General features: G+C 42.7%; 11 protein-coding genes and 1 non-coding gene across 12 annotated transcripts; 9 read left to right on the top strand and 3 right to left on the bottom strand.

The window, feature by feature from the left end:
• Positions 1-563: 563 nt before the first annotated feature.
• METBIDRAFT_t237 lies at positions 564-645 on the top strand. Its single transcript has one exon. It is a non-coding gene; the product is annotated as a tRNA-Ser (tRNA).
• On the top strand, positions 589-1,998 carry METBIDRAFT_33664 (peptide-N4-(N-acetyl-beta-glucosaminyl)asparagine amidase). The gene has a single exon (XM_018856370.1). It carries the CDS (start codon positions 766-768, stop codon positions 1,846-1,848), a length of 1,083 nt encoding a protein of 360 aa, XP_018709581.1. The 5' UTR covers positions 589-765; the 3' UTR covers positions 1,849-1,998.
• METBIDRAFT_224735 (uncharacterized protein) lies at positions 1,863-2,559 on the bottom strand. Its single transcript, XM_018855165.1, has one exon. It carries the CDS (start codon positions 2,237-2,239, stop codon positions 1,877-1,879), a length of 363 nt encoding a protein of 120 aa, XP_018709580.1. The 5' UTR covers positions 2,240-2,559; the 3' UTR covers positions 1,863-1,876.
• Positions 2,560-3,996: 1,437 nt separating this feature from the next.
• On the top strand, positions 3,997-6,981 carry METBIDRAFT_79999 (tyrosine--tRNA ligase; the record flags this gene model as incomplete). Its single annotated transcript, XM_018859157.1, has 2 exons — positions 3,997-4,169; positions 5,475-6,981. The coding sequence occupies 2 exons, from the start codon at positions 3,997-3,999 to the stop codon at positions 6,979-6,981; spliced, it is 1,680 nt and encodes a 559-aa protein (XP_018709579.1).
• A 42-nt stretch (positions 6,982-7,023) lies between these two features.
• METBIDRAFT_47277 (3'5'-bisphosphate nucleotidase) lies at positions 7,024-8,109 on the bottom strand (the record flags this gene model as incomplete). Its single annotated transcript, XM_018858141.1, has 1 exon — positions 7,024-8,109. The coding sequence occupies one exon, from the start codon at positions 8,107-8,109 to the stop codon at positions 7,024-7,026; it is 1,086 nt and encodes a 361-aa protein (XP_018709578.1).
• Positions 8,110-9,521: 1,412 nt separating this feature from the next.
• On the top strand, positions 9,522-10,490 carry RIM9 (Rim9p; the record flags this gene model as incomplete). The annotated part of the gene is made up of 1 exon (XM_018858184.1): positions 9,522-10,490. The coding sequence occupies one exon, from the start codon at positions 9,522-9,524 to the stop codon at positions 10,488-10,490; it is 969 nt and encodes a 322-aa protein (XP_018709577.1).
• Positions 10,491-10,588: 98 nt separating this feature from the next.
• On the bottom strand, positions 10,589-12,192 carry METBIDRAFT_224688 (uncharacterized protein). The gene has a single exon (XM_018855164.1). It carries the CDS (start codon positions 11,969-11,971, stop codon positions 10,688-10,690), a length of 1,284 nt encoding a protein of 427 aa, XP_018709576.1. The 5' UTR covers positions 11,972-12,192; the 3' UTR covers positions 10,589-10,687.
• Positions 12,193-12,416: 224 nt separating this feature from the next.
• On the top strand, positions 12,417-12,878 carry KAR5 (Kar5p; the record flags this gene model as incomplete). Its single annotated transcript, XM_018858164.1, has 1 exon — positions 12,417-12,878. A coding segment is annotated over one exon (462 nt), but the record flags the coding sequence as incomplete, so codon positions are not given.
• Positions 12,858-13,847, top strand: METBIDRAFT_33658 (uncharacterized protein). The gene has a single exon (XM_018856369.1). The coding sequence runs from the start codon at positions 12,909-12,911 to the stop codon at positions 13,824-13,826; it is 918 nt and encodes a 305-aa protein (XP_018709574.1). The 5' UTR covers positions 12,858-12,908; the 3' UTR covers positions 13,827-13,847.
• Positions 13,848-14,164: 317 nt separating this feature from the next.
• Positions 14,165-15,088, top strand: METBIDRAFT_79996 (uncharacterized protein; the record flags this gene model as incomplete). Its single annotated transcript, XM_018859156.1, has 1 exon — positions 14,165-15,088. One exon carries the CDS (start codon positions 14,165-14,167, stop codon positions 15,086-15,088), a length of 924 nt encoding a protein of 307 aa, XP_018709573.1.
• A 310-nt stretch (positions 15,089-15,398) lies between these two features.
• On the top strand, positions 15,399-16,103 carry RCN1 (Rcn1p; the record flags this gene model as incomplete). Its single annotated transcript, XM_018858157.1, has 1 exon — positions 15,399-16,103. The coding sequence occupies one exon, from the start codon at positions 15,399-15,401 to the stop codon at positions 16,101-16,103; it is 705 nt and encodes a 234-aa protein (XP_018709572.1).
• Positions 16,104-16,600: 497 nt separating this feature from the next.
• On the top strand, positions 16,601-17,683 carry CIC1 (Cic1p; the record flags this gene model as incomplete). The annotated part of the gene is made up of 1 exon (XM_018855168.1): positions 16,601-17,683. A coding segment is annotated over one exon (1,083 nt), but the record flags the coding sequence as incomplete, so codon positions are not given.
• Positions 17,684-17,994: the final 311 nt, after the last annotated feature.

Raw genomic sequence — 17,994 nt, 5'->3', positions numbered from 1 at the left:
ACCTAGGGAGTACTATTCGATGACATTGAATTTTGTGGGGCCGTTTTATGATTGTTTTTTTTATATTCATATGATTAACGGGAAAAAAAATACAACTAATATATAGGCAGATCCTTCAAGAAGCTCCCAGCTACGTACCAAGTGTCGAAACTCGGTCTGTCTCAATTCGCTAATCACAGCCTGGACGGTCATCTTGACCCGTATCTGTTTACATATTGGATATTACGTCATCGACTCCTAGGATAGGTCTCCTGTAGTAGTTGCTTCAACTCAGATGGTTGTAGCGGACTTAAGGAGCCCACTTCCTGCGACTCGCCACGCCTTTGAGTGTAGACCTTGAAAATCGTGGTGACGAACCAATTTAATTTTGTTAAGTTCTCCGAAAAGTTTTCCGCAGGAGTCAAGACAAGGCGCGTGATGAAGACTTTAAACACAACATTTTTTCTGAACTAGATGAAAATACTGCAAATCATCAATAATTTGAGTAAAAGTGCTGCGAAGTAATATGCAAAATCCTCTAATGTTAACTCAGTATAAATCAGGTACGGAATCTCCGCATCAAAGGCAACTTGTCCGAGCGGTTAAGGAGAAAGATTAGAAATCTTTTGGGCTTTGCCCGCGCAGGTTCGAATCCTGCAGTTGTCGTTATTTTTTTATCGTCAATTCGCTCAACGAAACCGTCATCCTGCGGCTTGCTTGCTTTAATTGAGCTACAGTCCCGAGACATACACGTGGATTCTTCTTCTAATTCGACTCAATCCAGAAATGGGAGTTTGCCTGGATTATAAACATTTGGCGAATCTGCTTCTCATAAGCTATACGAAAGGTATGCTTGATCTAGCCAAAACTAAGGGATCTAGACGCATTTACGTGAAGAGTCAAGCTGACTCACGAATTATTCGTTCAATTCAAAGAATATCTCACGACTTGAAACACTACGATATTTCGGAAAGTTTGGAAAAAGCACTTGATTTGATTGACTTGGATAAGATATATGCTGGCGTGTACCAGCGAGAAATGTCTTCTGTAAACACAGCATTGGGATACGAAGATCTTGTTGTGCTTGAAACGCTTAGATACTTCAAAGCAGATTTCTTTTCCTGGGTAAATAGACCTGCGTGCCCCAAATGCAAGAAAGATGGTGACAATATACAGCCCAAAGGCTCGGAGGCCCCACCTGAAATCAATCCAGATGAGATATCCGTGATAGAGGTATACACATGCATTGATTGTAACCAAAGAGTAGAATTTCCAAGAATCAACAACCCTGCAAGGTTGTTGGAAACGCGGCGTGGACGATGTGGGGAATGGGTGAACTGTTTCATGTTGATTTTGAAAGCTATCTTGGGCCCCGAAGTGCCAACCCGCTACATTTGGAATGCAGAGGATCATGTGTGGTGCGAGTATTACAGTCACAAAATGAAGAGATGGGTCCACTTAGACCCTTGCGAGGATGTGTTTGATGAGCCTTCACTTTATTCCAGAAACTGGGGCAAAAAAATGAGTTGGGTATTGGGTATAAGTCATGATTATGTCGTGGATCTAAGCGGGAAGTATGTCACCGAACGTGGGAAGACAATTCCGAAAAACACAGTTGCAAATGAGCAGGCAATAGCGAGATTTTTGGAATCATACAACGCACTATTGCTATCACAGAATTGGGATGCACTCCAGCTGCTTGATGCTAGTGTCGATGAAAAGTATTTAAAGTTGTACTATGAGACTCTTTTGCCACAGGCCAAAGAACGAAATGACAGCAAGGTAGCTCATTCCGAAAGTGAAAATTTACCCCAGGGACGGCAAACTGGTGATGCGCTGTGGACAGCAGCAAGAGGTGAGAACGGTTAGAATACCTGCCTTAGATCAATAGCTGATATCATATCTGTATTCCTTTTGAGTGGCGGAAAAGCTTGATTCCTACCCATGAAAATAGAGCCCACCACCACGCAATCACGTATACACACCAAAGACTTGTGACCACGTAGTCTATTCGTTCACACCATCGTTTGATTGAAACATAGAGCTCCAATGTTTCTTCATGTAATTTGAGCGGATGAATGACCCAAAGCCAGCACTTGAAGAGTGTGTTAACCGTGACAATAAATAACGTCCATGTTAGTGCTAAGAGGATATATCCGTACCTAGCCACATGTTTATTGTTGGCTATTTTCAGTTCATGTTCAGCACTGGTAAAATCTCGCAAGGCCCATATAGGAGGTAATGGCTTTTCTATTTCCATCGCGATGTTAAATTCTCGGAGATGCTGTCCTGAGATGAGGCTAAGACGAATAGATTAGGTGTTTCGTTCGCGCGAAAACCCAAACTAAGCTGGGACAATGTAGTTAAATTATAACCTATAAATATTTATTTGTATAAATTGAATTTAAACTCATGCATTCTGGATTATTCCAATTCTAAATTTTGTGACCCTAGTCGTTGATATTCACTTTGTATCCTCCAAGTAAGTGCGGAGCCACTTCCTGTAACCAGCTCAACTCAATTTTGGAACATGTTCTTCCGTAGGCCTTCGCAGTGTAAACATATTCGATAAACATTACTGCGTCCATATTCGATTTTCCGAAAAGATTCGAAGATGGATGGATACTGATAAGCTGTCCCGTAGAACATGTCCTGAAGGACCTATCTGGCATACCTATCGCCGTATTGAGTGCGAATCCTTTTAAAAATGCCTTGAGAATTTTATCCACATTCATCAGATGCAGAAGCTTATCAAAGTCGTCCTCATCTTCGGAATCATAGATTTCGCTTTTGAGCTGCATATGAAGGTTTTTCAATTGAGTCTCCCGTTCATGTTGATTCAATGAGTCATCTTGTTTTATGGTCGTTATCATGTAGTCGATCAACTGTTTTCTGACTTTCATAACATTTTTGAAGCCCTTGTAACTAAAAAACATTTCTTTGCACCAAAGCTTGAGTTCGACAGTGCTGTTTTGATCATCAAGTTTCTTGAAGTGGTCGAAATACTCTTTCAAAGAGATGAGGTCCCCCAGACGAATTCCTATTGGACAGTATTGTCTTCTCTTCATGTTCACTTCATCCCTCAACTCTCCATTTCCACCCACATTAAGGATAGTATTATCGACAGAGAGACACGAGACAATATCGATGACCTCTTGCAATACACCCATATCAAGGGCACTTATCAATACGGCAGAAAGTGCTGGAGGCAAGGGCAAAACAGCCATCTTGATACCAAGTGGCGTGACTACTCCAGAGCTGTTGAGGGCGCCAAGAGAGAATAGGGTGTTAAGCGCACTAAGAATACTTTCTCTTCCAGGGTGTTCAAGCCATGACCAGTTGAGAAGATCGTCTACCCCCATCTTTTTGAGAGTCAAAACAGGTAAAATGATATCATTTCTCAAAATCTCAGATTCTTGTTGTTTCGGAAGTTTGTTTAGGAACAACTTTTCAGAATAGAGCCTGAAGACTTTGCCAGCGCTTTCTCTTCCAGCTCTACCTGCCCTTTGCTTTGCAGAGGCTTGAGAAATCGGAGTTGTGAGTAATGAGGAGAGACCAAGCTGGTGCTTCCATACCTTCACTTTACGAAGACCAGAGTCAATAACGTATTTCACTCCACTGACAGTAATGGATGTTTCCGCTATGTTGGTAGCCAAAATAATCTTTCTCTTTCTTGGACCAAGCTTCTCAAAAATCTTCAGCTGTTTTCCCGGAGACAAAGCGGCATAGAGAGGCAATGCCACAATGAATGGAGCTTCCTTTGGGAGTTCAGGGGATAATGTGTTGAGAATGGACACACAATTATCAATCTCTTCTTGACCAGGTAAGAAGCATAAGACATCGCCTTCTTGCTCTGACATATTCAACTGAACCACAGTCTTAATCATCGTGTCAACAACATCCTCAGAAGATTCACTCAAGTAGTGTCTAGAAACTGGGTACATCTTACCCTCTATGTACAAAATGGGGGCATGGTCAAAGAACCGGCTGAAAAGATCAGCATTCAATGTGGCTGACATGACAATCACTTTCAAATCCTTCCGCTTCTTGTTCAACATGAGTTGTTTCAAGAATCCAAGAATCAAGTCCGTGAGAACCGTTCTTTCATGTGCTTCATCGATGACGATTGTCGAGTATTTAGATAGCGTGGGATCGAGCATCAATTCTCTGATGAGCATACCATCCGTCAAGTAGTTTAATTTTGTCTTGCTCGATGTGACATTAGAGAAACGAACTTGGTATCCAACGTCTTGGCCAATGGCACAGCCATATTCCTCACTCACTCTGGTCGCTAGAGATGCTGCGGCAACTCTACGAGGTTGAGTGACTGCAATTCTCTTTTTGTTGAGCGGCATAAGAAATTGTGGAATCTGAGTAGACTTACCGGAACCTGTTTCTCCGATGATCACAGTGACTTGGTTGCGAGTGACATAATCAAGAATTTTCTCTTTATGCTGGAAGATAGGCAACATTTTCCTGACTTCAAGAAGGTCGTGTGCCTTCTTTACCAAAGAACCCTTAGATAAGCTTTGAGAGATACGAAAAGCCCTTGCTTCATCGTCATCCTCGTCATCCTCGTCATTCTCTTCCCCGTCGAAAAAAACTGTTTTCTTTTTGGTTTTCTTTGTTTTTTGCAGCGAAGCGTGCTGTTTTATTTGTGGGACTGCTGGCAGCCTTTGGTGGCCTATTTTGAGGCCATCTTCTGAAGAATCCAGATGCTTGACAGAAGAAACCGCCAAGCCCTTGCCCGTTTCGTTCGAGTTTGATGTGGAAGACTGAAAATGAGTGGATTGAAGATTTTCGGCATCTGGGGCTTCAGGTACATTTTGAGCATCAGGCTGGACGTCTTTCCTCTCATCGCTTTCCGCAAATCTGGTCTTTTTATTTGTTCTATGAACACGGACGTCTGTAGCCACCGGATCGGGAAGAATTTCTGGCTGTGATTTTTTAGATCTCTTTCTCTTTCTTTTTTTTTGGCCTACGCCGTCATCGACGTGGTTTGCCGGATCATTGGACATTTCGGTGGTGATTTTCAAAATTGTCTGCGATGAGGCGCAGAATGTACTACAGCAGAGACTGGGCAGAGGTGGCGCGTGGATGATCGCGTATTGCTCATTATTCGAAGCTAACGATCGTCGACTAAAGAAACCCCGGCCAAGTGGGAAAAAAAACCGACTTTAAGGAGCTAACACAAAAACGGGTTGGCCGCAGAGGTGGCCGCAGATAATTGTTCGTTGGTTATGTCGATCTTATGAAGTCTTGGTTCCGCTCCTGGAATTCTGTTCTTGAGACCTCAGGGACCAAAGTGAACACGGTGCGACAAACCTCCATGCAATACATGGCTCTCACTCGCCAACTCCGTCGGACTGTTATCCTTGCATCTTTGAGAGGACCAACTTAATTGCGAGTTCCATAAAACGGTATTAAAAAAGTCTTCTTATCTCAATGAGTAGTAGTATTCGAAGATTTCCTCCCCTCTACCGCAGATGGGCCAGGTTCCAATCGACGGGCAAGGCACCTACTGCTGAAAGTCCACCAGACACCATTGCCATAGTCCCGCCCGTGCATTTCCTAACAAAGGCCGAATTCTTTCACGCAGAGTACCAACAATCGCTTCTTGGCTATTTGCAAAATAGAAACTTGGTGGAGTCAGTGACAAGTGACGATCTCTACAAGTTGACAGAGCCCGGAGCGTCCAAGTTAAAATTGTACTGTGGTGCCGACCCAACGGCAAAATCGCTCCACTTGGGAAACTTGCTACCTCTTATGGTTTTACTACATTTTCGCTTGAGAGGGCATGACATTTATGGGCTTGTGGGAGGTGCCACAGGTGCCGTTGGTGACCCCAGTGGACGCACAACAGAGAGATCTGAAATGGAAAACCAGGAGAGAATCGATAACGTGGAGGTCATACAAAGCCAGATGCAAAGATTCTTCGAGAACGGTGTGTTGTACGCGCAATCAAGAGAAATTCCCAATACTGAGTCCCAGTCGGATGTGGGCTCTTTCAACCCAGTCAATAACGCAGATTGGTGGGCATCTATTAAAATCCTAGATTTCTTAGCCACATACGGGAAACATATCCGTATCACACAAATGCTCGCAAGAGACTCAATTCTGTCCAGGCTCAGCTCTCAACAGGGTCTTGGATTTAACGAGTTTACTTATCAGATTTTGCAGGCGTATGACTTCTGGCATCTTTTTAAGACCAACGGGGTCAATGTCCAAGTGGGTGGAAACGACCAGTGGGGAAATATTACTGCGGGTACCGACTTGATTTCCCGCGTGCAAAAACATTTCAGTGACACTACTAAAAATTCCCAAGAAAAGCCCGCCTATGGAATGACCGTTCCTCTTTTGACAACCCCAAGTGGCCAAAAGTTTGGCAAGTCCGCCGGAAACGCGGTCTTCATCAGTGAATCTATGTCGTCTCCATTCCAGTTGTACCAATTCTTCATCAATTGTCAGGACGAAATGGTTGAAAAGTTGTTGAAAATGTTCACGCTCCTTCCCCTAGACTCAATCGAAAATGTTGTTATGGCAAAACATTTAGCTGACCCAGGTCTAAGAATCGCGCAAAGAGTGCTTGCAAGAGAGGTTGTTGATTTGATTCATGGTGTTGGTGTGGGGGATGAGATGGCGTATATTACGAGTTTTCTATTCCCAACTCCCGACCAGCCGTTCGACGATGAAATCTCTGCCAATAAACTTCTTCTGAAATTCAAGAAGTCTGGAATTTTGCTGCAAATCTCTCTTCTGTCTTTCAAGAATCAACATGAAATAAAAATGAGCACCCTCTTGTCCAAAATTTTGGGTAAGTCAAAGAGTGAAACCAAGAATTTAATCAGAGCTGGTGGAGTTTATTTGGGAATTGATAGAGACCAATTGGATGACCCCAACGATGTGGTTCTTTTCGACAAGGATAATCATTTGATCGACAGTAAATTACTTCTTGTAAGAGCCGGAAAACAGAAGTACTACTTGACTGAGATTTTGGAATGAAGCAATCACTGAATGCACATGTACATAGAATAATAAGCTAACCTATTGATTGAGTATCTTGACTACAGCATCGATGACCTGAGGAAAGACCTTACTGTTTGCGGCAATGACACCTTTGGACTGCAAGTATCTACCTTTTCCAAAGTCAAGCTTAGCCCCTGTAATGTCGCCCACCTGCCCACCGCTCTCATATAACAAGATGTTGCCTGCAGCGTGATCCCATATCTTCTCTCTGTACGTGTCGTTGATTGGCAAGCGTAAGTAAATATCAGCCTGACCTTTGGCCAAGACACAGTATTTTACTTGAGAGTCCAAGTTAATTGTTTGCTGCGCGACTGTTTTTTCATCGAATCCCAAAGCAGCCTTTATTTGGCTTTGGGTTGAGTGTGACGAGTGGCCCTTTTCAACACCTTCAAGCACCTTCAAGTCCACAGGAGACGTGCCTTGAGTCATGTTTATCTTTTCCTGGTCTGAAATCGGAACAAATTTGTCATTTTTGAAAAGTGGAGTGTAGAATGAGCCGAGCCCCTTCACTGCAGAAAACAAGCCTCCCTTCACGCCATGTTGCTCCTCATTGGAGATGATATTTTCAGCAAGATTTGGACATCCAATAACACCCAAAACAACTTCTCCATCTTCAACCAATGCAAGACAAACAGCAAACTGATCGCCTCTCAAGAAACCTTTGGTACCATCAATTGGATCCAAAGCCCAGAATCTGCCTTTGTTTCCACCCTCGTAGTTTCCTGCGTCAATACTATCGAAGATTTCGGGCAAATCTGACAATGAACCCATAATCTCTTTTGACGAGAGAGAGGAGTTTTGGGCGTCTTGAATAATCTCGAGGATCTTCGAGCTCAATGATTTGGCTTCTTCACTGTCCTCACGCAAAGAATCAGCATCTTCTTCCCCGACTATGTTATCGAGAGGAAAGTTTTTCTTGATAGCATGATTGATGATGGCTTGTGCGGCATAATCTCCGATAGTTACCGGGGATTTGTCATCTTTAATTTGTGTTCCAGATTTCAGCGTTGCGGAGATAGAGTCACTAAGCTTTTTGGTCAAGATCGAGGCTCTTTTCACGGCCAAAGTGGCCACTTCCAACTCCTTGGCATATGGATGAGACATTTGTAAAGTCTGGTGGGTAACGTGTCTCGCTCTAGTGAAAAGCCTTGGGTAAATCGAGGCGAACAACACAATTGCAAAGAAAGTTATGTACCTTTCCAGAGGCGTCATTGAACGGTGTTCGTGCGAGCACGTGAGGATAAATGACGAAGAGCGCGGCGTGGGCGGCGAGACGAAGGATATGAATCGAGTTGCGAAAACGAGGAAGCACAAGAGGAGAAAATTCTGTTTGATTTGGCCTCTTTTTTGCGAATTCATTATTACGTAAACACAATTGCATTTCATTAAGATCTAATGTGCACTAGTAGTCGAAATCAAAGAGAAATTTGCATTGTAGTTTCCACCTTCTGCTAGGGGAGTGAGCATCATAGGTGCCACGATGAAGATATCAGAACAGTATTCTGTAATTCCATATAGATTTTCAATGTTTGTTAACAACAATCTACTTGTTTCGTTTACATTTCCAGTATCACTTGGGATGGGGCATCGAATCCAGACTAAAAGATTAAAAGCAAAGACACTTGAGAATAGAAGCTGACATGATAATAGATCAATAGCTTTCGCAACGATGTCTTCATTGAAATCAAGTCCATTGGGCAAATGACATGTGAGTACTTTTGCTCCCTACTGTACGAAAGGGGCCCCCATCTTTAATTAATGGAAGAAAACACTATTCAACACAGCAACTAACAAGAAATAGTAAACGTTTATCAAAGAATTCTTTCGCGATTTGCACTAAACGATGGGTGAACAGGAAAATTACGTTCGTTGGCGAGATTGGGTGCGCTTTCTTTTTTGCATTTCTTTTTTTCCCGAGACACAGTGTCTTTTCAAACTGGAAGGGCCGATATGTACCTCAGTGGTCTGTTATCACAATTGATTGATCATTCATGGAGACAACATGAATTCATGTATTCAACCATAGGTAAGTACAGGATATGCGCCTTCAGATAAGGGAAATGACCTGATGTCTTGAAACCAATACGCAAAATTTATTGTCCAAGAGAAGTGATTCTTCCATGAGCAGGTCAAAACGACCCAAACACCAAGAATTTGCAATCAGTTCATTCCCAAGCTGTGATTGTGCATGACGATTTGCTTTTCATGACTATTCCAGTCATGTAGTCTGCTGCAAAGCTCAGATGCAATGCATGCATCGCGACGCCAAAATGTCTTGGCATTTGAGCAAGCAAAGGAAAAATATACGAGAGCGGGAGAGGCAAAGCCATACTGTTCTGCATCCTTTCCTGTCATTTGGTTCGTTTTGCTTTGAATTTCCAACCTCAGTGATTTGCACTCCACATATTTTGCCGACCCTAGCCTACCTGACCGGCAGGTATCCATGCTCTCTGCCCTCTATGCATGCCACGTCGATGTCTCCATCCCGCAAAGCACCGCCTCCACAGTCATTCCCCATGCACTCAGGAATACTATTCATAAGCGTACTTCTGCTTATATGCTGGGGGATACAGCTCCTACCGGTAATCTCGGTGCCCATCACAGGAAAAAGTACAAATTACAACCTAAATTTGTCCCACTATAACAACGTCTCTTTTGGGGTCTTTGGAGTATGTGACACAGTACAAGGCACATGCTCTTCCCCGAAGATTGGCTATGAGGATGACACCCCGATCATGTACCCTGGCAATTTCCAGGAGCTTGACCCTCTGTCATCATTTGCTGAAGTTGAGTTACCGTCTAATGTGACTTATTTGATTTCAAAGCTTTTGGTGTTGCATGTAGTGGCTTTTGGCTTCACCTGCCTACTAGCCTTGCAGTCAATATCGCTTTTGTTGATGGACAGTGTGAAAGTGAATAATCTGCTTACGGCTAGAGTATTGAAAAGGTGGCGGAAGCTTCGAAATCGATGGTCTACATCTAAACAAAGCTCTTCCCTTCGCGTGTCATCCAAAACCACCCCTGGGAGGAAGCACAATTACCGGCAACTAACAATAATGTTTCTGTTTGCCATTTTATCTTTTCTTCTGAGCTTACTTGCGTTCTTAGCTGATTTTGTGCTATTTGTACCTAACCTTGGGCCTTTGGGCTGGATCCAAATGTTGCCCGTGCTGATCATGGCTATTATCGCATCTTTTTCTTGTTTTCTAAAAAGATCAATACAGTCTAGAAGACATCTTAATGACTCCGTCTATCTTGCCGACGATATGAGAGGCAAAAACACAATATTCGTCGAGTGGGATGATGATACGCATTCTGACGATGGGGTGATTATCTATTCCAATGGCTTCACCAGCGAGCACGTTGACGAAGAGCAAGAAATTTCGGCGCTGTTGCTTTTTGAATCCGAGACGCAATCGCTTTCCAGTCATCATAATCTGAATAGTGACCGGCATTCAATCAATCTGCATTTATCTACCGTTTGATTCTCCATTTCCTATCCAACCCTACTATTTCATTTGACATGAATTAATCGCACAAAGTGCTTGCCCCTAAATTGACGGTCTATATAGGCAACTATATTGATGCTTGGGTTAAGCCGTAATTAGTACTATACTAAAATTATGTTCACGCGCATTTCTTATCACGATGATGAAATCTGGTCACAACCTGTAGGCTCAATTCAATTTGGTTGAAAACCAGCTGCTTCAAGGGCTTTGGAAAGTTGTGTAGCCTGTACTGCCTTCACAATTGAAGATGCATTGCTCGCGTTAGATATTTGCTGTAGTTTTTTAATGACTTGACCCCCGCACTCCACTAGAATATCTGGCGAGGATGTTTGTACCAACTGTACAAGATGTGATAAATCATGGGAGTTATCAACAACTTTAGAGAGCAAAAAGCGAAAATTATGCGCTGTGAGTCTGTGGTGGAAGATGACTGGCTTCAACGCCGAAATCTGGGCAAGAATTTGTGACTTCAGCAAGTCTTGTTCAACAGCATATTTGCTGTATGCAGCGAAAAAGGTGCCCCAAGTGCTTTTTGAAGGCGCTGTTTTGTGCTGCTGAATCAAATCAGTTAAAGTCATAATAGCGGTTTGAAAGTTTTCGGAGACCGAAGACAAGTAAGCTAATTTGTCTAGCGTGATCGCACCCACTGCGCGCAAACTACTGGGGTATACTTGGAGTAGGCGCTCTCGAAGAAAGCAGTCAAAAGCCTCAGAGTATCCCAGTAGTTCTTTTTCGTTTGATGTATGTCTCTTGTAGGCATCAGTGATGATGTATCCCGTGAATTCGGATATGGACACCGGATTCAATACATACATATTCTCACATAAATACCCAAGAATATACTTGTATTGGGCCAAGGTTGTATGACTGGATAAAATAAATTGTGTGATAGACTCTAAAGAATAGCCCTTTTTAAGCAGCAGATCACAAAATTCCTTGAGGTTTTCGGCAGAGGAAAGACAGTCTTCGGTATAGTCACTGGAAATTATCTGCAGCGGCTTGTTGTACAGCAACTGTTCCTCAAGCCCTGTCAACTCACTTAGTTGAAGTGTCTGCGCCTTGAACTTATCTAACCAGGAAATAGCAATATTCGCAAACATCAATTTAGTTTCAGAAACTGGGGATCTGGAAACAATTTTGTGCAGTGAATCCCCATTCAAAGCGCAATCTTCCGCTAAGGAAGTGATCACATAATCTTCGGTTTTCGGTTCCCACAACAAGTCACATACATCTTGTGGCAGAACCATGTCTCTGTAGATATGTTTCACTGATTGCAGAGATGGTCTTGTAGGCACAGCAGCCTCATTCTCTTTCATTCTTTGTTCATGCGCTGCATTATCCAAGAATGACGCTGTGGGATAAAACGATACAGGGTCTTTTGCTGAAATAACAGAGTGTCCAAACTTACGTGCAAAGTTTTTATAGACTCTCACCAGGAGTCGAGTACTCTGCACCATGGAAAGTCTTAGGATGTTTCTGGTCAAGAGAAGAAGCTTTTTCGCACTTGTGTTGGAGCGCACCTGTGAACTGAGCGAGCGATCTCTGGGAAAAATTTCAAAAATTCTCAACGTAGGCCAGACACAACGTCAGGTTCTAATTCAGTAGCCTTGTTTTTCGAAGAGTTGAATGCAGCAAGGAAGATCATGAAGCTTAAATCTCAAAACTGATGCATAATGTGTTAGTTACGCATACTCTTCTCGATCATTACTTCTTTAATCCCGTTCTTAGTCAAGCGAGCATTGAATGCTAATTATCGTCGCAACTTTGTTTCTATCCCCCTACAAATCTGAAACAACACTCAGACAAACATGCATTTAAAACCTTGCTTGTTTGAATTTCGAGAGAATTTGATGAGCTCTAGGATGAAGTCTCGGATTAGGCTGGAATCATCTACACGTAATGATGTCAAAAAGCCCAGTTGTTTTAGCTCTACAAACTATAATTCTATTGCAAGGCGTAAGTGTGGTGTTAGGTAATGATCTTTCTTTATTTGCAAGCGAAATAGGCTCTCAGTTCAAAGACCTATATCAGTCACAGCAATTACTCTGCTCTCAGAATGCTCTCTACGAGTTCATTAACGAATGTCAGCTAAGAGGTGCAGACAGTGTTAGCCCCAAGCTTCGCATTCAGCTGGCAGTCAAGTTATCTATTTGTGAGTTCAAAGAAGCAAATGTGGAATACCCAAAAAGCTGCCAGAATGTTGAATGTGATGAAGATTTCGAAATTTGTGTCCAGGAGTTTCTGGAAAGTCCACAGCTTTGGACAACTTATTCTGGTCATTACAGAAGGCTTAGATCAGTATGCTATGAGGAAGCGGTGCCTTTCATAAGACATAATATTCTTGATCTTTTTTTCAACGTCACCAAAATATATACAGATTTTCAGCTGTCGGCAATGAAGACTTCCAGCAAAGCTCAAGACCTACAAGAGCAACTCTTGGCCAAGTTTCAAGCGATCGTTGATCTCATGGACGAATCATTCACTCACCAAGAAGAGCAAAAGAGAGAAGAAGCGAAAACTTTTGATGACTTTCACAACTCTATGTTGGAGAGATCAAGATATTTCGAAGACGCTTGGGACTATATGTCTCTGGAGATATCCACGAATACCAATAAAATTGATCAAAGTTTGAGCGAGACCCACCAAAAGTTACAGCTCATTTTCGACTTTGTTGATACACAATTTGCGAGGATACTGACTGCAAACGAAAATCTAGCAAAAATTCATGTCCAGGCATCTCAAAGTATTTCTGACGACTTGATGATGCTCTACCAAAATTCAAAAAGTGGACAATTGGTGCTTCAAGACATTCTTGAAGATAACTTACATAAAGGCTTACAAATCAATTACTTGCTTCAAGATACGCATCTCCAGGTAGAGAATATGTTCGAAGACATTGAAAAAGAGACTCGAGCAATCGTGGCGAATGTTACCCGGGAGTTAAAGGATGAAGCATTGTCTTTGTTTATCGTTTTTCAGACGACTTTTGAAAGCACGTTTTCCCAATTAATGTTTCTAAGTCAGAACATTGGACACATTATCTTCAGTATGGATGCTGCATCACTAAATCTAAACTCTAGTCTAGTGATCTTACACGAGCGTGTTCAAGATCTAAAGAGTATCAACATGAGCTCTATTCTCAGCTCAGTCATGTTATCGCCAAAAGTTGTCTCTTGTGTTCTTGTCGCAATTTGTATGTTTCAATTCATGTTCAGATGGGAGCATGGACAAGGCGCTTTCATGAGTGCAATATTCTTCGGAGCATTCACAACATATTTGGCAAGATCTGTCATTTTTGCGATGTTTACTTAGTTTAGTTGAGTTTCAGTCGACCCATGTCCCATGAAGCATTGCATTGCATAGATGTCTTGTGATCTACCCCGCTATCGCGACTGCGCGTTCTTGTTGCGTTGGCTTATCATGCGCTATCATACGCACAAAATGACCCCAGCTCAAGCCACTATAACCTTTGAAATGAGATGAGAGACATTTTTTCATGGCTTCTTTCATGTCTTTTCCGAGCTAGCCTGTTATTTGTGGGGCCTTCTCTCGAGAATTGCTTGAGTCCGGTACTCAGAAATTCATTTTTGAGTGTTTTGTTGGCAGATACATCAACTCTTCAAGAATACGAGACTCCGCAACCCATAGACATGAAAGTATACGAGAACCTAGGGACTTATGCTGCTCTTATCGACATTTCTTACTGCATAGATACATATCATCAGATTGAAGAGCCCTTTCAATGCGATCTCTGTGGATCTTTCGAATCAAACATGTCATTGGTGAGTCAATGGTATTTTGATGACTCTGTCTGTGGATATATCTCTACGACTTTTTGGAATATCTTTGACTACGATGACTCAGGAAATTCCGTGAATAGAAAAACAATCATTGTCTCTCTTCGAGGAACGCGATCTCTTCACGATACAATCACAGATCTTAAAGTAGATTTGGTGAAGTACGAGAACATAGGTCAGAATTTGTTGCTTTGTGGACCTGACTGCCGAGTCCACGAGGGGTTCTGGCGATACTACAAAAGCACATTGGAAGTGATGGAAAGTAAGCTTAAGTCGGAGATCGAGATGTCCTTTCTGAATTATGAAATTATCTTTATTGGCCATTCTCTTGGAGGTTCCGTTGCATTGCTACTTGCCATTCACTTTCTCGATATGGGGTTTTCGAACTTAACCTTGGTCACCATGGGACAGCCCCTCATAGGGAACAAAGAGTTTACCACGTGGGCCGACGAAGTTTTGGGAAGCTCCTTTCCAGTGGCCCACAATTCATATGCCCGAAAATACATCCGCGTTATACGGAAGGGTGACATCGTGACTACGGTGCCTCGGAGTGGTTTACTATTCGAGAGATACTGCTCCTTCGAAAATCAAATCTATATTAATGCGACTGCGGACACAGTTATCCCGAGTCCTGAGGAGGTTGTGGACTGTTTTTCTGGTGAGAATCCCACTTGTATAGCCAGGGACTTTGCTTTGCCATTTGCACCGCTTACCGACTTCTACCATAATCACAACACGTACTTCCGCCATATGGGTTTGTGTGGCATTCATATCTGAGACTTCTCGAATTGGCCGTCTAGGCTTTTTTAGTGCGAAGCCCATTGCACATGGATTGAGTTGGTCATACCTGGCTTCTATCTTGTGATTTGAAATCCTTCAAAACACAATGCTTCAAAATAGCTGTGTAATCGTGTAGTCACAATACAGGTTCTCGTTCAAAAAAATAGCCCTTATGTTGACAATGATGTCCTATTTTCGCTTTATTGTCCCTACAGGCACTGCCTCTTGCGATGTGCGGCCCAACCGCACTTCATGGTACAGCCCCGCACCCTGGTCAATCGAAAGACACAATATACCTCACTCACAAATGCCCCGTTCCCCTACAAATTCTTTAATTCTAACAAACCTTGACGCGTCATTAGAAGGAAACCCAGAAATTCTTGCACGTGACTTGTCATATGGCAACTTCAACGTGGAACTTGTGTCACTTCCACGATTCGGCAGGATCATTATCATCTGCATGTCTGCGGCTGACGCCACCTCTGTCCGAGACTATCTTACGGAAAAATTAGAAATTAAGGCACTGATGTCTTTTAGCATACGCGATAATAACCTGAGATTACTTGATGACAGTCTGTGGGCGGTCGAAACAAATGATGTGCACTTCTTGGAGTTGCCTCTGGAGGATGGGAGCAGAAGATTTCTTATTCTGCCCCCACTATCGCCTCATAGCGAATGGAACGATTTCGACAAAGCAGAAGAGGGCCCCAATAAAAAAGCGGTCTATTCTCCAAATGAATTAACGCATTTATTATGGGACCGGTTGGGTGGTTTTGCAAGTTCCCACGTGCGTAAGTATCAATACGACGAGAACGCGAGCGATCATGAAAGCGATCTCACCGAGATAAGAGGTTGTGAGGATACCGTTTTTGACCTTGAAAATAAACCTGAGATTCTATTTCAGGATATAGAAAATGGCGCACCGGCGATCGTAATTGATCGAGTAAACAATCAAGAGAAGGCTGGGCCAGGCGTGCTTCCGAAAACAGCTATCCCCCCTCCTTTACTATAAGCTGGGAGGAAGGTTTTTGAAAAATATACGGTACATTGTCCATTTTATGAACTTAAGCAAGGAACTTGAAGTTTGCCATTTTGGTACCTCATAAGCTTGTTTAACAGAGAAGCATGATTATTGATGTTAATTTTGTCGTCCGTGCACCTGGCAACAATTGATAACTGACGCTCATCACATTGCCAATCCAAGCTTCTTGCGTCGGATGAAATCACACTTAATGAACGGAATGAAAAAAAAAGAAAAAAAATTGAAGATTAAAATTTAATATTGCCTCTACATAATCAAGCAAGAGCTACAATCCATTTGGAGAGTCCAGATGTTTGATTGCCAATCTTTGCAGAACTAATTCTTGAATAGATCATTTGCGAAGCAGATGCGCACTCATGTAGCATCGTGGTTACCTGCAGTGCCGGCTCGATTTTTTCTTCCGCGATGAGCATTGGTACTCAAGTGTAAGATCAGGTCTGCCCTTCAGAGATTTAAAACACCACAAAATGGCTAGAAAAACAAGATCATCCACGAGTCCCAAAACACCTGCAAAGAGCACAAAGCCAACTTCGGTCGACAGCACTCCTGTGAAGTCCACAGCCGTTTCAAAGTCAAAAAAAGCCCTGAAAGCGCAGCCAAAGGCTGCCATCCAAAAAGAGTTTGGTTACGTTTCCAAGTCACAGGCTTCCAAAGCTCTTGAAGAGTTGAAAAAATTCATTGCTCGCTCCAAAGAGATTTCGGCCAAGGAAGGAAAAGAAAAATCTGACTTGTTTGCTGACGAGGATGATAAGGAGGAGAACACTCAGTTGGTGGTGAGATTTGAGTTGAAAAAACTTTATACAAAAAAAGCTGAATTCAAGCCGAAGCTCGTCGCTTTGTCCAAGCCTTACAGAAACATCAATGGTAAGACCAAGACGTGCTTGTTTTTGCGGGACCAATTTATCACCAGCGATGAGGAAGTCGAGAACATCGAAAAGGCTCAGATCCCCACGTTAGCTAAGATCCTCACCTTGACCCAATTGAAGACTGTCTACAAAACTTTTGAAAAGCGCCGTGAGCTTCAAAAGGAGTATGATATCTTCGTTGTAGATGACGCAATCTTGTCATCCATGCCTTCTACCTTGGGTAAGACATTCTACCAAAATACCACTAAGTTTCCAATCAACGTCAGAGTTGCATCCACGAAAAGCCCCAAGGAATTGTCTCATCAAACACTCACCAACCAAATTAACAAGGTTTTGTCTTCCTCCGCATTTTTACCTCCTGTTAGCACTGACATCTCATTGACTATCGGTGCTATTGGTCCTGATTTCTCTGAAGAAGAGTTGCTCTCCAACATCGAACAGGTTTTAAAACAATTTCCCCAAGAGCTGTTGGTAACTGTCGGTTTGCAAACTGCCGGCTCCCCAGTATTGCCTCTTTACTACGCTGAGAGGATTTACGATGATGCTGACGTTCTTGAGAATGTTGCTGACAAGGACGTTGAGAACGCCGAGGCCGAAGACGTGTACACCAAGGCTTTGTTGGAATTGGCAGATGAGAGCACAGTTAAGCAGGTCTTGGGTAAGACAATGAAAGCCCACAAGAAGAAGAATGCCAAGGCAAAGACCTCGAAGACCGAGGGTAAGGTTTCCAAACCATAGTGTAACATATAAAAAGTCCAAAAATAGAAAGACGAAAGACATCGAGAATATCCAGCGTAGATAATATTGTTCCTGGGTAATCAGTGCCCCATGGTCATTGGACACATTATCATCGCAAATCTTAGAACTGCCAGCTGCGACTGCATTCCATTCGCGCTCACATCGGTCGAGCACTAGACTCACTTGGAATATAGCCTTCAGCCCCATATATTCCATGTGGATTTTGAGTGTTATTTACAATGATAGCAGTATGTGTT

This window comes from Metschnikowia bicuspidata, assembly GCF_001664035.1.
Source record: "Metschnikowia bicuspidata var. bicuspidata NRRL YB-4993 chromosome Unknown METBIscaffold_8, whole genome shotgun sequence".
Classification (NCBI taxonomy): domain Eukaryota; kingdom Fungi; phylum Ascomycota; class Pichiomycetes; order Serinales; family Metschnikowiaceae; genus Metschnikowia; species Metschnikowia bicuspidata.
This window is presented reverse-complemented; position numbering and strand designations above follow the sequence as displayed.

Coding starts and splice junctions, on each gene's coding strand:
- METBIDRAFT_33658 (XM_018856369.1), top strand. CDS start 12,909: ATGAAGACTTCCAGCAAAGCTCAAGACCTACAAGAGCAACTCTTGGCC.
- METBIDRAFT_224688 (XM_018855164.1), bottom strand. CDS start 11,971: ATGGTGCAGAGTACTCGACTCCTGGTGAGAGTCTATAAAAACTTTGCA.
- METBIDRAFT_33664 (XM_018856370.1), top strand. CDS start 766: ATGGGAGTTTGCCTGGATTATAAACATTTGGCGAATCTGCTTCTCATA.
- METBIDRAFT_224735 (XM_018855165.1), bottom strand. CDS start 2,239: ATGGAAATAGAAAAGCCATTACCTCCTATATGGGCCTTGCGAGATTTT.